The sequence below is a fragment of the Dipteris shenzhenensis genome, chromosome 17, assembly GCF_047967505.1.
Source record: "Dipteris shenzhenensis isolate YYH24624 ecotype China chromosome 17, Dip_SZ_1.0, whole genome shotgun sequence".
NCBI classification, from domain to species: Eukaryota; Viridiplantae; Streptophyta; class Polypodiopsida; order Gleicheniales; family Dipteridaceae; genus Dipteris; species Dipteris shenzhenensis.
The window spans coordinates 28,054,686-28,068,523 of NC_141612.1; the positions used below are offsets into that span (position 1 = coordinate 28,054,686).

The window sequence follows — 13,838 nt, forward strand, 5'->3', positions numbered from 1 at the left end:
ATTTCGCTATTGGAGCGGTACTTATACAAAAAGGTCGACTAGTGGCTTTTGAAAGCAAAAAGTTAGATCGTGCTCAACGGAATTACTCGGCATATGAGAAGGAACTATATGCTATAGTCTATGCTTTAAAAAAGTGAAGGCACTATTTATATGGTGCAAAATTTGAGATCATCTTTGATCAGAAGAGCATTAAGTGGATTTGTAATCAACCAGAGCTTAAAGGTAGAAAAGCTAGATGGACTGAGTTAATGCAAGAGTTTGATATACAATTGACATATAGGAAAGGGAAGTTCAATGTGGTAGCAGACTCTCTTTGCCAAATGCCAATTGTTAATGAATTGAGTTTTACTCAATTTCAGAATGATTTCCTAGAGTCCTTAAAGGGGAAATGTGAGTTTGATCCTCACTTCTCTGAAATATGGAAAGCAATTAAAAATAGAGATCCAATTAATTGAGAGGCTTTCACTAAGGAGTCGCATGGAAATGGCGACACACCACAGGTTGGTGATAAAGGACTCAAGTGAAAAAAATATACGATTGAAGATGACTACCTGCTCTACAAGGGTAGAGTATGTGTCCCGGATGATAAAGGCATTAGGCGCCAAATCCTTTTTGAATGTCATGATAGTCCGATGAGTGATGGACACCTAGGAATTCAGAAGACATATGTGCTTCTGAAAAGGCAATTCTTTTGGCCTAGAATAGGTAAGGACATCCAAGATTATGTATTGAAGTGCCAAAAATGCCAAGTCAATAAGACTGAACACCTTAAGGTAGGAGGTCTCCTACATCCATTGAAGATTCCATCTGGCAAATGGGAAAGCATCTCCATGGATTTCATTGTGGGATTACCTAGGACACAGAGGGGGCACAACTCAATGTGGGTAATTGTGGATCGGTTGACCAAGATGACTCATTTTATTCCTGTTAGTGAAGATGTTAAAACTCCAGAATTAGCTAGGCTATTTGTGGAGCATATCTATAGACTATATGGGCTACCAGCCGGTATTGTTAGTGACCGGGATAGCAAATTTAACAGCCATTTTTAGAGGGCTATGTTTATGAGGTTAGAAATTTCATTGAATATGAGCACCGTGGATCATCCACATAGTGATGGTCAAACTGAAAGGGTCAATCAGATCATTGAGGATATGCTTCGAGCATATGTAAGTAAACGACAAACTAATTGGGAACAGTATTTGCCCATATTAGAATTTGCATATAACAGTGCCAAACATTAGTCCATTCATGATGATGTATGGATTTCAACCGAGAGCCCCAATGATAGTGGGACTCAAAAAAGAGAAGGTTCAAGTGGCCAAAGACTTTCTTGAAGATATGAATCAACCGCTTAAGTTAGCTAAAGATAGCATAAGAAGAGCTCAAGATAGAGCACAAAGTTATGATAACCCCCACCATAGAAAGTTGGAGTTTGAAGTAAATGAGAAAGTCTACCTTAAGGTACTTGAATCTTCAGAATCTATAAAGACAGGTAAATGTCCGAAGTTGTGGATTGGAGAACAACTTGCTTACAAATTAGCTTTACTTGAGGGATGTAGAGTACATCCAGTTTTTCATGTTAGTAAACTAAAAAGAAAATTAGGAGATGATGATAATCTCATTGGAAATGAAGTCCTAGTTGAACTCATTGAACTTGCATCTTTACCACATGAACCAGAAAGAATTTTAGATAGACAAGAAAAAAGAACACAACAACTTATATGGCAAGAATGTATGGTTATGTGGAAAGATAGATCTGAAGAGAGTTCAACCTAGGAAAGGGTAAGCAGTCTCCAGAGGAGGTTTCCCAATTTTGTTTTCGAGGACATAAACCATTCTTAAGGGGAAGGGAATGTTACGTCAGCCATAATCCCAACATTGTTTGGTTTGGTTATGGTGAAGCGGGAAACTAAAGGGCTCGACAATGCTTGCATCAATAGGGAGTGCAATATTAAGGCCTAAAGGACAGTAAGGTTCTAAGGTCCATTATGGACATGTGGCACTCAATTGGACTCCAAGTGGCAAGCACTGGATTCAAGGTAGATTCGAGAGGAAAGCTCCACGAAAAGAGTAGGAACGGAGGGTAAGAGTTCACGCAAGTAGGCTGCAGGGAGAACTATGGAATTGCGGCGGGGTAGAGAATCCAAAGAGAGCCCTTTATGGTCTTGTAACACAAACACTCCTAGTTGTCCATTAAAACCTAGTTCTCTTATTTGTGAGAATGCGATCCTTGGAGCTACTAGTCATTCTTCAATTTCATTCAATTGATTGACTGGTGCCAATTGTTTGTTCAAAGTGATTTGTGTTGGAACAAAATACTTTGGAATTGAGTTATACTTTATTGATTTATAGCAATCACGACATATTCTATATTCTTTGTCTTTGAAAATGTCATGCACATTCTCATTTTTAGTACATATCCAATCAAAAGATGTTTTGGATAAGTAATTGCTATTCTTTCGAAATACCATTCTTTCGCATGAGAAGCATTCATTTGTTGGTGTGTCCTTTATACCTTTCAAATATTTGGTAACATGTTTTGAACAATATTGAAACATAGATATGTAAATAGACCCATTTACATTATCATCAATAGTGATGGAACGGACGCGTTTTCTTTTTTGATTTATGGCTAAAGGGGATTTTTTATTTATTTGAGTGCTTTGCTCGAGCATTTCATTAGTTGGATTATTTTGTGTGAAAGTCTTTCTTAATTGGTTAACTTTTCTTCTCATGGAAGTATAAGATATATTTGTTGTAGGATATAGAGTTTTCATTGTGTTCATCATTTCCTTGATGGACATTTTCTTATCTTCTAGCAATATTCTTTTTAAGCTTTCTTCCATTTCAATACTCCAAATTTTCCTTTTATCAAAGTTACTGCGTATTGTGCAAGGAAATAAGTTCATGTCTGGATGTAGTACTGCAATTTGTAGTATGTTTTCTTGCTTGCTATGTTAACATTCTCAAAGCATTGGTAGGCAATATCTTCATTTTTGTGAAACAATTTTATTTTGAATGCGAATGTCTCTATCAAGGTTGAAAGCAAGAAAATGTCAAAGGGCAAGAAGATGAAATCATCTTGCTGCAAGTGTAAAAGATATGATTTTGCATTTTTGAGTTGAGGATAAATTTCACAAAAGTTTGGGGACTCAAAGAAATTGTTGTTCCATTTTCTAGTTTCTTCATTGTTAGAGTGCAACAACTTTGCAAGGCTACATTTGACATTTAATTTAAGAGCTTGTATGGAAACGTGAAAGTTTAGTAAGTAAGATAAACAAAGTAAGATGCACTTATTGTTAGGAAATTGGGTTTGAAATACATCATCAATAAGTATCTCACACAATGATTTTGATAATTCATTTTGTGCATTAAGCAAAGGAGATTTTTTGCTTCAAATAGAAGAATGCTACTAAATATAAGAATGCTAGAATGTGGAGATGCTAATGTGAAAGATGTTGTGAAAAAGAGTAATTATTGCAAGTATTGAGACTACATCTTTATGAGGAAGACTCAACTTCTCAATTTGCAAAGTTTGTTTAATTGCATGAATGATAGAAGATGAGAACAAAGTTAGAGAAGGAACATCATTTCATTTCAAATAAAGTTTTAATACAATGGACCATGAAGTAATAATACTTCTCATTACATTGCCTCTTGGGCTTCTTCAACCTTTGGTGCAATATATGCAGTCACCATTCCGAACATGTTGATTAAGAAGCGACCTTCAACTTTCTTGTTGAAAAGATAAGACTTGAGCATGTGAGGGTTGTCTTGAAGGAGATCCACAAATGGACGAGGCAACTACAAAACCTTGTCCTCAATGCTATCTTTCAATACAACTTCAACTGTAGCTCCCTCTAAACTTCTTACAAGAGCCTTGATTTTTGAGATTTTTACAATTGAAGTTATCTTGTTACATGCCAAGCAAATTACTTTCTCACGTTCCCTTGAGATTTTGTTCTCTTTACAAAAGAGATCATGCAGACTCATACATAGCAGCATTAACACCTGTCACAGATAATGTTCCTAGAACCTATATGAAAACACATGTAGTCAATAAAAAAACTATTGCAAATGAAGTTGCAATTTGGAAACACTATATTGTAGCAAGAAATTAATGTAAGGACCTAGTTTCCATAGCCAATATGTTGTATGTGCGTGGTGAATACTCGTTGAAGGAAAATAGTCAAGTTTGGATCTTTTACAAGTGTAATGATTGTGATGTTCAACTTGTTCAAAGCAATGGGTTGCGTGTTTTTTTTGCAACCAACATTGTGAAGCACAAATTGCACTTCACCAAACACTTTAAACCTCTCAGCCACGCCTATTGGTCTAGAAAGTAAGCTACAAGTTTTGTTATGCAATCCAAGTCAATTTATAATAATTGAGTTGTTATAAACCTACATTTGTCAAGGCTCTCAATGAAAACGTTAAAGTGAAAGAGCTTAGTGTGATAAGATCATCAGGATGCTCCCCATCTCCCACTATGACCTCGTCATGTTGTTTGTACGATGCACCAAGCTTGATGATAGTCACAGCTAGAGTGGCTAATGGCAGTTGATTCCCTTCTCCTTTGTTAATTAGATTCTTGCATTTCTCCTTGTATTCTGAGATAGTTTGCTTGGGATAGATCTCAAAGACAACCCTAAACGGTGGTATGCATTCAATATGAGTGGAAGGGTCAAAGGCTATGCTGAAATTAGTAGTCCCTCCATCATTTCTAGGATTCTTTCTCGATTCTTTGAGCATACGGAGAAGTTGGTCACACGTATACAATCCTCAACATTAAGAAATCTAATAAAGTTTGTGTAATAGAGCTCCTCTATGTGTAGAGTTATATACCCAATACCTTTTCTATCATAGCAAGGTCAACTTTTAGGCACTTGGGATAATTGACATTTGACAACATGAAAGTACCATATTTGTTAAGAACCTTTCCATCAAAAATGGCATTCTTAATATTGGGATATCTCAAGGTGTATGCCCCAGGCACACCTTGAGTTTTATATATGTGTGTGCTAGAGGCACAATTAGGTGCCCATAAGCACAGTTAGGTGGGAGTAGATGCCATCTAGATGTTGGCTAGATTCTAGGGGAGTAGATGAGCTCGGTGGCCTTTGGTCAGAGGTCATCGATGATGTCAGTGATCATGTAGAGATGCCCTACATATGGCTCTCATTGTTCTTCATTCCAAGAGCAGTTCTTTTCATTGTGTCCATCTTCTGTTGCTTCCATGCTATCTTCCAACATGGTATCAGAGCAGTTCTATCCTCCTTGAGCTCGATGTCATTCTTCTTGTGGCTCTCTCCCTCTTCTTTCTCTTGCCAAGTCTGTAGTCTTTGGTCTTGCAACACTCTTGACATAAGCTTACTTCGAGTCAGTGGATGGGTTTCTTCCATTTGCAACAAGAACAACCTCTAATTTCTATAGCTTGAAGGCCGCCGTAGAAGATTTGCATATAGTTGAACGTCACAGAAGATGCTAGGAGAGGTTCTATACACCGGTTGCTAATGTGAGAGACTCATGTTTTGTAGTTACCCTTCCAGCTATACTGATTCTGATATGGAAAGGTTGCGATGCTATTCACAGTATTCTACCCACAGCTAGTGCCTAAAGTCATTGGAGGTTTAGCCAAGGGCCTGGTTGTGCTGTAGCAATATCCATCCTTTATAATTTTTCTATAATTGATGAAGCTCAGAAGCATGGCTTTCATATGCTGATCCGCTCGTACCCACTGACAACATTTGTTCTAGGAACACTTGGTGCTGTTGTTCCACCATTGTTTTCTCCATAGAATAAAATGTTTTTTACTGTTGATCTACTCTTTGCTAATGACGTTAAGTGATAGACTTGCTGAGATTCTTTGGAGACTCTTGGATTTCACTCATGGTTCTCAGGGACTCTCTGATTGGGAGTGTTCTTTTTCTTCCTTGACTATTTCAATTGATAAAGATTTGCAAGAGTTTATTGGTACTCGACCATCGTTGTTCATGGTCGTTTTATACTCTCAAAGTTGAAGCTCTTGAAGCTTCTTTGATGTAGAGAGTAGTCAATAATTCAGGTCTCAATTTGACGGCTCTAAAGGGTTGGCCATTGGTGAACTTCATTTTGCTACAAATTGTAGGCCTGCTACATTGGTTCCACTATTGGAAGCGTATCTCTGAGCTCGTATTTGCAAGAAGAGCACCCTTGCTTTTCTTTCTATGGTCAACTAGGAGGAGAGATATGTATGTTCATTGACAATATTCTCTGAAGCTATCAGTCTATTTCAAACTCTAAGGATTTGCATGATAGAGCGGCACATTTTGACAATTTTGACATTTCCTAGTTCTTGCATCGAATGATAAGAAACTGCTTTTCCAAACTTGCATCTGTTTGCTGCGACATTTGTCACAAGGTGTTGCAAAATGAAATTTATTCAGTTCTTGAGGTTCGATATTCAGATTTCATGGAGTCTTCTCAATCTGCTACTATGGAGAAATTTTATAGTCTGAACCTCCTCATCTGGCAAAACAAGCTGCAGCTTCTTCTCATCAAAGGAGTATGGAATTTAGTAAGGGGAAAAGACAAAATTATAACTTGGGAGCATCTCAACAACAAAGCTATTGTCCTCATCGGTTCGACCTTGGTTGATCGAGTCATGCATCACTTGGATTTTGGTTCCACTGCACATGAATTGTGGAACAAGCTACAGCTTCTATGCTCCTGAAATGCGGATTTCTATTTCTAGGGTGCCTTGCTCATATCATGTTTCCAAAAAGGACTATGAACCTTTTGCAGCCATTATGAGTATGCAAAGGTATCTATGATATTTTGTACTCTTGTTGTTTTGTGTGTCTTTATCATTGTAATCACCTCTAGCCCACCTTATGATGTAGGCCATGTGTATGTGTTTAGCTCCATGGTACCTCTTGCAGACATTGTGTGCATGTACATGCAGGGGAGATAACCATTGGAGGGTCTTATGTATCCCTTTGTTTGCCTCACACCCTTGGGAACCCTTGCTAGCATGAGATCCTAGCCATAGATTTATCCTTGACCACCATGAGATGGGTTGAGACACTATGTGACTAGATGTATCCTTGACATAGCCTGAGGCATTCCCTTGAGGGGGGGGTTATTGGGATATCTCAAGGTGTATGCCCCAGGCACACCTTGGGTTCTATATATGTGTGCTAGAGGCATAGTTAGGTGCCCATAAGCACAGTTAGGTGGGAGTAGATGCCATCTAGATGTTGGCTAGATTCTAGGGGAGTAGATGAGCTCGGTGGCCTTTGGTTAGAGGTCATCGATGATGTCAGTGATCATGTAGAGATGCCCTACATATGGCTCTCATTGTTCTTCATTCCAAGAGTAGTTCTTTTCATTGTGTCCATCTTCTATTGCTTCCATGCTATCTTCCAACACTTAACACTCAAATCTATGTCGAGAACTAAAATAGCATTCACCATTGGTCCACAGCAGAGATCGTCGCCGCCATTACACATGCAGTGATGCCACAACATCCCATCTGTCAACATGCCTGTGTATCGAGCATGCAGACTAGCAGAGCATTCAAAGAGAACTGCCACGAAGAGAGGTAGTGGTGAGTAGAAGCGGCGAGCAGAAGAAAGGCATCGGCGAGAGGAAGATTTCCGTTAGGCTAGAAGGGTAGTCGAGCGGTGTTCCGTCAAGCCACCAGAGAGGTTCGTCGACCAGAACAGAGGGCAAAGGAGACGTGTCCGTGAGGCCAAGAGATCCGTCATGCCACAAGAGAGAGGCAAGAAGAAGACAAATCCGTCTCGCCACAGGAGGAAAAATGACGAGAGTGACGAGAGACACTCAGCCACCACCTTCACATAAAACAAAATGAGTTACAACCTCCAAAAGATGACAAAATACTTAACCCTAAAAAACCCTAAACCACGTATTAACCTAATTAACTAGCCCTTAACCCAGCTTAGTCCACACTAACTCTTGGTGAAATTGACCCAAACAATGGTTCTCTCTTAACAATACTCATAGGACTGTTGCAGGGCCGAAAACACGCTCCTAGGGTTTTGGGCTAGCCTGTACTCATGCTTTGGAGTACAATGCATGATTGATTTGACTCTGGCTGCTCGATAGAGTCTCTGGCTTCGATCACAGTGCGATAAAAGCGACCGGATTGATACGGAAGAAGCGGGACTCGTAGGAACGAAGTCCACGAGCGCATGTTAGGTGTGTTTTGCAGCGATGGCACTCTGGGAATCGGTAAAGACGAAGGGCGTAGCAGTGGAACTTTTGACACTCTGAGTCAGTCAGTAATCTAAGAACACGAGAACGTTTTGTGCGCGGGGTCATCTTCAGCATCTTGACCTATAACAACCCATTGCAAACAAGTACATCCCCTAGCGGCTGAAGATTGTTTGTTTCGGACTCTCATAGTATATACTATACATGGACTACCTTTGAAAATTAAATTTGATCTACGGACGAGAAATCCTTGTAATCTTCGTCTAGAGACGTAGGGTCTGTCTGAAGACAGTGGCCGCGTACTTATCAATCCTGAATTTGGAGGACAAGAATGGAGGCATCACGATTGATTCCTTGACTTGGCAGAGGACTAGATGTCCTTTTATCTTTAATTGTGAAGTCAAAATGCATGGTTTTCTGATAGCCAAAGGGCTTCGTTGTCATAGACTCAAAGAATTACATTCGTCTCTTCATTTCACTCGAGTGCAAAATGACCTGCTTTTGGTCGGATCGTAAATGGTTGATGATTGGAAAACTATTGGGGATCGATAGTACTGTGTTATATAGTGTACCCCATTCTCAATAGTGCAGGCTCCACTAACTGGATTTCTGATCGACTTTATGCATTGCAAATCTTCCTTTGTGTTTTAGGTGAGTGCCATGAATAACGCATATAAAGATGTGGAGGGTGAGAAGGCTGCTGCTTTCTTTGAATCTGCACCAGCGCTTAAGGATGAAGAGTCTATAAGACAAACAGTGGAAAAATTTGTCAATGCGCACTGTGAGTTCTTGTTTGCAATATTTTAGCTTGCATCTAGTAGTGGCATCTTATTGGCTGCTACTGTGTTTCTGAAATAATACATCAGCTTTTTGAAGGCCGTTTTGTCCTCTCCATTTTCTATCCTTATGATTTCTTTGATAAGTATAACGCAAGACAAGTTTTTGGAAATAAGTTACATCTTTTAACTTGAGGATTCTCATTTCATATTGAATATAACCCTTCTGTATTATGCACAGGTGGAACAGGGAAGCGGCTTGTGTGTGTAACGTCTGGTGGCACGACTGTTCCTCTTGAACGTCGTTGTGTACGCTTTATTGATAACTTCAGCTCAGGGAATCGTGGAGCAGCATCTACAGAGTAATAGAATATAACCAAACCTTTATATACTTGAATATACTTTAGCAATAAAATCACTGCTATTATGACACTTTTGAGCAGTTTGCAACAGACAAATCACAATATGGCCCTACTCTCTGGAATAGCTTGTAGAGGATCCTGGTAACCCTTAGACCAAGTCGCAGCAGTGCTAGGCTCCTTGGAATCAATTCGCAGCAGCTCTGGGTGCTTTGGAGTCAATTCGCAGCATCTCTGCACACCAGGTAGGGAACTCTAATCACAGCAAGTAGATGATCTTCCAGAAGGGCTGGGAACTGGATAGCTGCAGCTGCACTCTTTCCGGGCACTTATATGCGTGAGAGAGTCGAAGATATGATGCTGGAATGAATCGCAACTCAGCTTGGGAGGAGTAGAAGTGAATCACAGCAATAGAAAGAGGGGTTTGGGAGAGAGAAATAATGCAAGACACCACACTAGGGCCCATAAATAAGGGCTGGACCCCACCGAAGGTCTTTATTGCAATAGAATTATCTTTGTACAACTGGCTTATGAAAGAGCATAAGTCTGAGTACAATCTTGAATGAATCTGGGAGGCCAGGGGCCTTTCTTTTATAGACTAGGCCTAGCTAAAAGCTAGGGCTTGCTTTCTAAAAGCTACTCTTACAAAAAGCCAAGCTTTTAGTCTTTTCCCTTCTAAATCTGGCGCTCTGGAGCTTTTAGGTGCCTTTTAATCTTGTGGACCCTCCTTTTAATGAGGCGCCCCCTTGTCTTTACTTTTTGAGCCTTGTGGGAACACTTGGGCCCTTTTTGCACTTTGTTAGGTCCTACACATGGCACAAACAAATTCCAACGCTTTAACCCATTAAAGGTTAGCGAAATGCATGCATTCCTAGTTCTTGGACTAATCCTAGTTGCTTGTGGGCGTCCCCACAGTTCTTTTTTACGAATGCAAAGTAAAAGTAAAAGTAGTAAGACTTATTCTAGTGAACCAAAGTCAGTTTTCTTTGACCATAGTCAATCTGATAAAGACTTTTCTTTATTTCTTGGGAGAAATACCAATTGCTGACATAGAATGTCTCAAATCTTGGGAATTTTCTAATTGATGTATCCTGAAGGTTGACCTTGGAATGTATGATGACTTTTAAAAACATTTGTGTCTCAATCTTAAGTCATGACATGGGGCCTATAGTGAAAGATCCTCAGCAATACATACAAGCAACCATGCCATGCGTTTGTTTAACTTTCTAGAAAGTGTGAATCTATATCTCGTAGGTCACAATCTCATGTACATCCATCCCATTGATTACGTAGGGGTGTTGTGATATTCAGCCAAATGTGTGATAAGGTCTCCCTATCCACAATCTGGTCACCCTGCTTTTTCAGATGCAATGGAAACTGATCCCCAAATGCAACAATATATACCACCTTGATAGCATGATAAATTCAAAGAATGATGCTTTATACCAAAAAATTAGGAATGGCTCACATGCATGATGCATTTCGCTTGTTCTTATATAACAGGATTCCTTTCGATACAAGATTGTTCTTGGCAACCTGTATTCCCTTGCAGATATTGAAGAAATCAAGGATTTTTTCTTAGCTAAGCTTATGTTAAACTCCACTCTCTGAAACTTCTAAAAGGAGAGAAACGTCCTTTTTAATTTGGCAATCTGTTATAAGCTACACTTTGCTTCTTGTTTTTACTTTCCATTAATAAGGCTTTATAAATGATACAATGAAACATGGGGAAAAGCAAGTGAGTCACGCTCCTGCGAGCTTCCCTCCCCCCCCACCGCTAGCTCTACCTCCTCTCCCTAGCCCCCCCCCTCGCCGCGACCACCCCCGCCCCCTGCCTCTCCGCCCTCGCCCCCCGCCCGCCCTCCCCCTCACCCGCCGCCTCTCCTTCGCCGCCTCGCCTCTCCATCTCGCCTCTCCACCTCGCCTCTCCATCGCCGCCCCCCTCGCCTCCACTCCCCCCCCCCTTCCCTCGTTTCACCCCACCCCCCCCTCGCTTCACCTCACCCCCCCCTCTCGCCGCTCTGCCTCTCCCGCCCGACCCCCTCGCTCACCCGCCTCCCATTCCGCTCCCCCCGCGCCTCCGCCCGACCCCCATTCCGCCCCATTCCGCCCCCCCGCCTCCATTCCGCTCCCCCCCGCCTCCATTCCGCTCCACCCGCCCCATTCTGCCCCCCCCGCCTCCATTCCGCTCCCCCGCCCACCGCTTCACCCCTCCGCCCCCGCCACACCAACCCCGCCCCCCCGCCCTTCCGTGCCCCCCGCCTTCCCCGCACCCTTCACCCCGCCCCGTCCCGACCCCCCCGCCCCCTCACTTCGCCTCGCCCGCCCTTCTGCTCCACTTCTCCACCCCGCCTCCACCCTCCGCCTCCGCAACCGTCCTCTCCACACCCAGGCGCCACCCTCCCGCTTCGCCTCCCCTTTCTGGGTGGCAGCCTGTTCCTTATCGGAAGCTTGCAGTTAGTCTTGGCGGTATGGCGGCCCCCTGCCCGGATCCGGAGGCCTAGTCGGACCCTCCCTCTCCAGATGCCTACCGCGTTATCCTGACAGAGCAACAATCATCTCGTGTTCAGGAGGTTGCCATTGACTTTGCCCGTACCTCTGTTTACGGTAGAGTCATTGGACACTCTCCCTCCAGATCAGCCATCAGGGACTGGCTCCAGTCCACTCTCCTGCTAGAGGATGGCCATATTGAGGAGGTGGCCCTTATGGGAAGGGGCATCTTCTGGCTCAAACTCTCCAATGAGAAAGCTGCGAGCAACCTGATTGCCGGTTCCCCCACATCGGTGGATGGAAAGATTATCATGATAGTCCCGTGGTACCGTGGATTCAGCGCAGCAGATTTTGATGTTCGGTTCCGTATACCTCGCCACCCAGTGACACTAGTTTTTCCAGGTCTTGCTGCTGAGCTGCGGCCGATTGTCAGGGACTTGGGCTCCCATTTCGGCTGGGTTATGCACGACACTTTCGCCGACGCGGTGACCACGGCAGGAGCCCCCCGAGTCCGTGTGGCTGTGGCAGATCCTGCGACTCTCCCTGCAGTGATCGAGATTGTGACAGATGCCGGTAGCATCACCCAGAGCATGATAGTCACCGGACAGCCAGGTCAGTGCCTGAGGTGCCACGGCTTTGGGCACTTGGTGGCTGCTTGTCCACGCTTCGCCAGCTCATCTCGACCCCCCCGCCCCGCCCCCGTCCCCTCCGCCCCCGCCCCCTCCGCCCCCGCCCCCCCCGGACAGCCACGTCAGGAGGAGCCGAGGCAGTTGGAGCCCGGTCTAGAGTTAGTGGGTGGTTGGACCGAGGTTAGAAGGAAAAGAGGAAAGAACAAGAAGATCTCGGATAAAGGCAAGGAGGCAGAGGTTACCCTTCCTGCAGCAGCACCCCAGAGACCTGACAGGCAGCCGCCCCAGGGACCTGGGAGAGCTTCTTCTTCGACGGCAGCCCGCCCTTCACAGCCTCAGATCCCCCTCTCCCGCTCCCCCGCCCCTTTCCACTCAGTCCCAGCCCCTTCCCCAGTTTCCCCTCCCTTCGCCCGACCCGCAGCCTCAGCCCCCGTCTCTTCCTCAGTCTCCTCCTCCTCCCTCTCAGCCCCAGTTCCAGATGCATCCCCACCCCCCCTCCCTCCATTCCCCTCGACTCCCCTACAGAGTTAGCTGCACCGTCGGCTTCCCAGCCGAGGGCAGCCCCCGCTTCGTCTCCTCCACCTTCTCCGCCAGTCGCCCCCGTGGAGTCCGAGTCGCCTACCCCTCAGCCTCCTCCCCCTCCCCCCCCGCTGGCAGGACACCCGGAGTCTACACCACCACTGGAGCAAGCTTCCCTGGCCGCTAGCCCCTCAGTGGCAGACTCTGATGGGTCTCAGCTTCAGGAGAGAGAGCTTCCTCGAGACTTTTACAGATCTGGCCCCTGGGACTACTTGGATGTGGCCGACCTTGGGGACCTTCCCGGCTTATCTCGACATCAGTATCTTCCTGCTCCGCAAAGGGGCGGATGGGAAGATTGTCGCCTTGGCCCCTAGGGATGGCCCTAGCTTCGCCTTCACGTTCCTCAGCGATGGCACCGAGACCTGGACAGACGACTCGGTTTGGGAGGCTCTCAGAGAGCAGACACACGCCCAGGTCTGTTCCTGGATAGGCCTGTCCGGTGGGCAGCTTCTCGAGACTCAGTGGTCCGAGGGCGATGTGCGCCTGCGGTGGCGTTGCGCCGCCAAACGCTTCCGACTGATTGTGATCCTCAGACCTCCCCTGTCATGGCCTCTCCCCCAGGATGTTAGAGCTTGGTCCCATCAGAAACTCCGAACCTTCTATGGGATAACCACTTCAGAGATCTCGAGCTGGCTCGAGAAAGCATTTGTTCATGGCACCAAAGGCCTCTCGCCTTTGCTGAAGGTGTTGAAGAACGGACAGGACGACCCCGTCTCCCCCTCCAAACCTTCTCATAAGCGGCAGCGCCTCCATTCCGACATGTCTGATTCTTCATCGACTTCGACCGC

The 13,838-nt window shown here is 44.4% G+C and overlaps 1 protein-coding gene across 3 annotated transcripts in view; it reads left to right on the plus strand.

Annotated features, from left to right (window-relative positions):
- Positions 1-7,978: 7,978 nt before the first annotated feature.
- The window catches only part of LOC147891934 (phosphopantothenate--cysteine ligase 2-like), a 38,373-nt gene continuing 32,513 nt past the window's right edge, over positions 7,979-13,838 (plus strand). For 2 of the 3 annotated variants that reach the window (XM_087387964.1, XM_087387967.1), the window contains exons 1-3: positions 7,979-8,363; positions 8,869-8,998; positions 9,235-9,355. In XM_087387964.1, coding sequence (XP_087244090.1) covers positions 8,878-8,998; positions 9,235-9,355 — 242 coding nt within the window. In that variant the 5' untranslated portion in view covers positions 7,979-8,363; positions 8,869-8,877. Of the gene's footprint in view, positions 8,409-8,868; positions 8,999-9,234; positions 9,356-13,838 lie in introns of all 3 variants that reach the window. The other variant, XM_087387966.1, reaches the window with a different exon arrangement.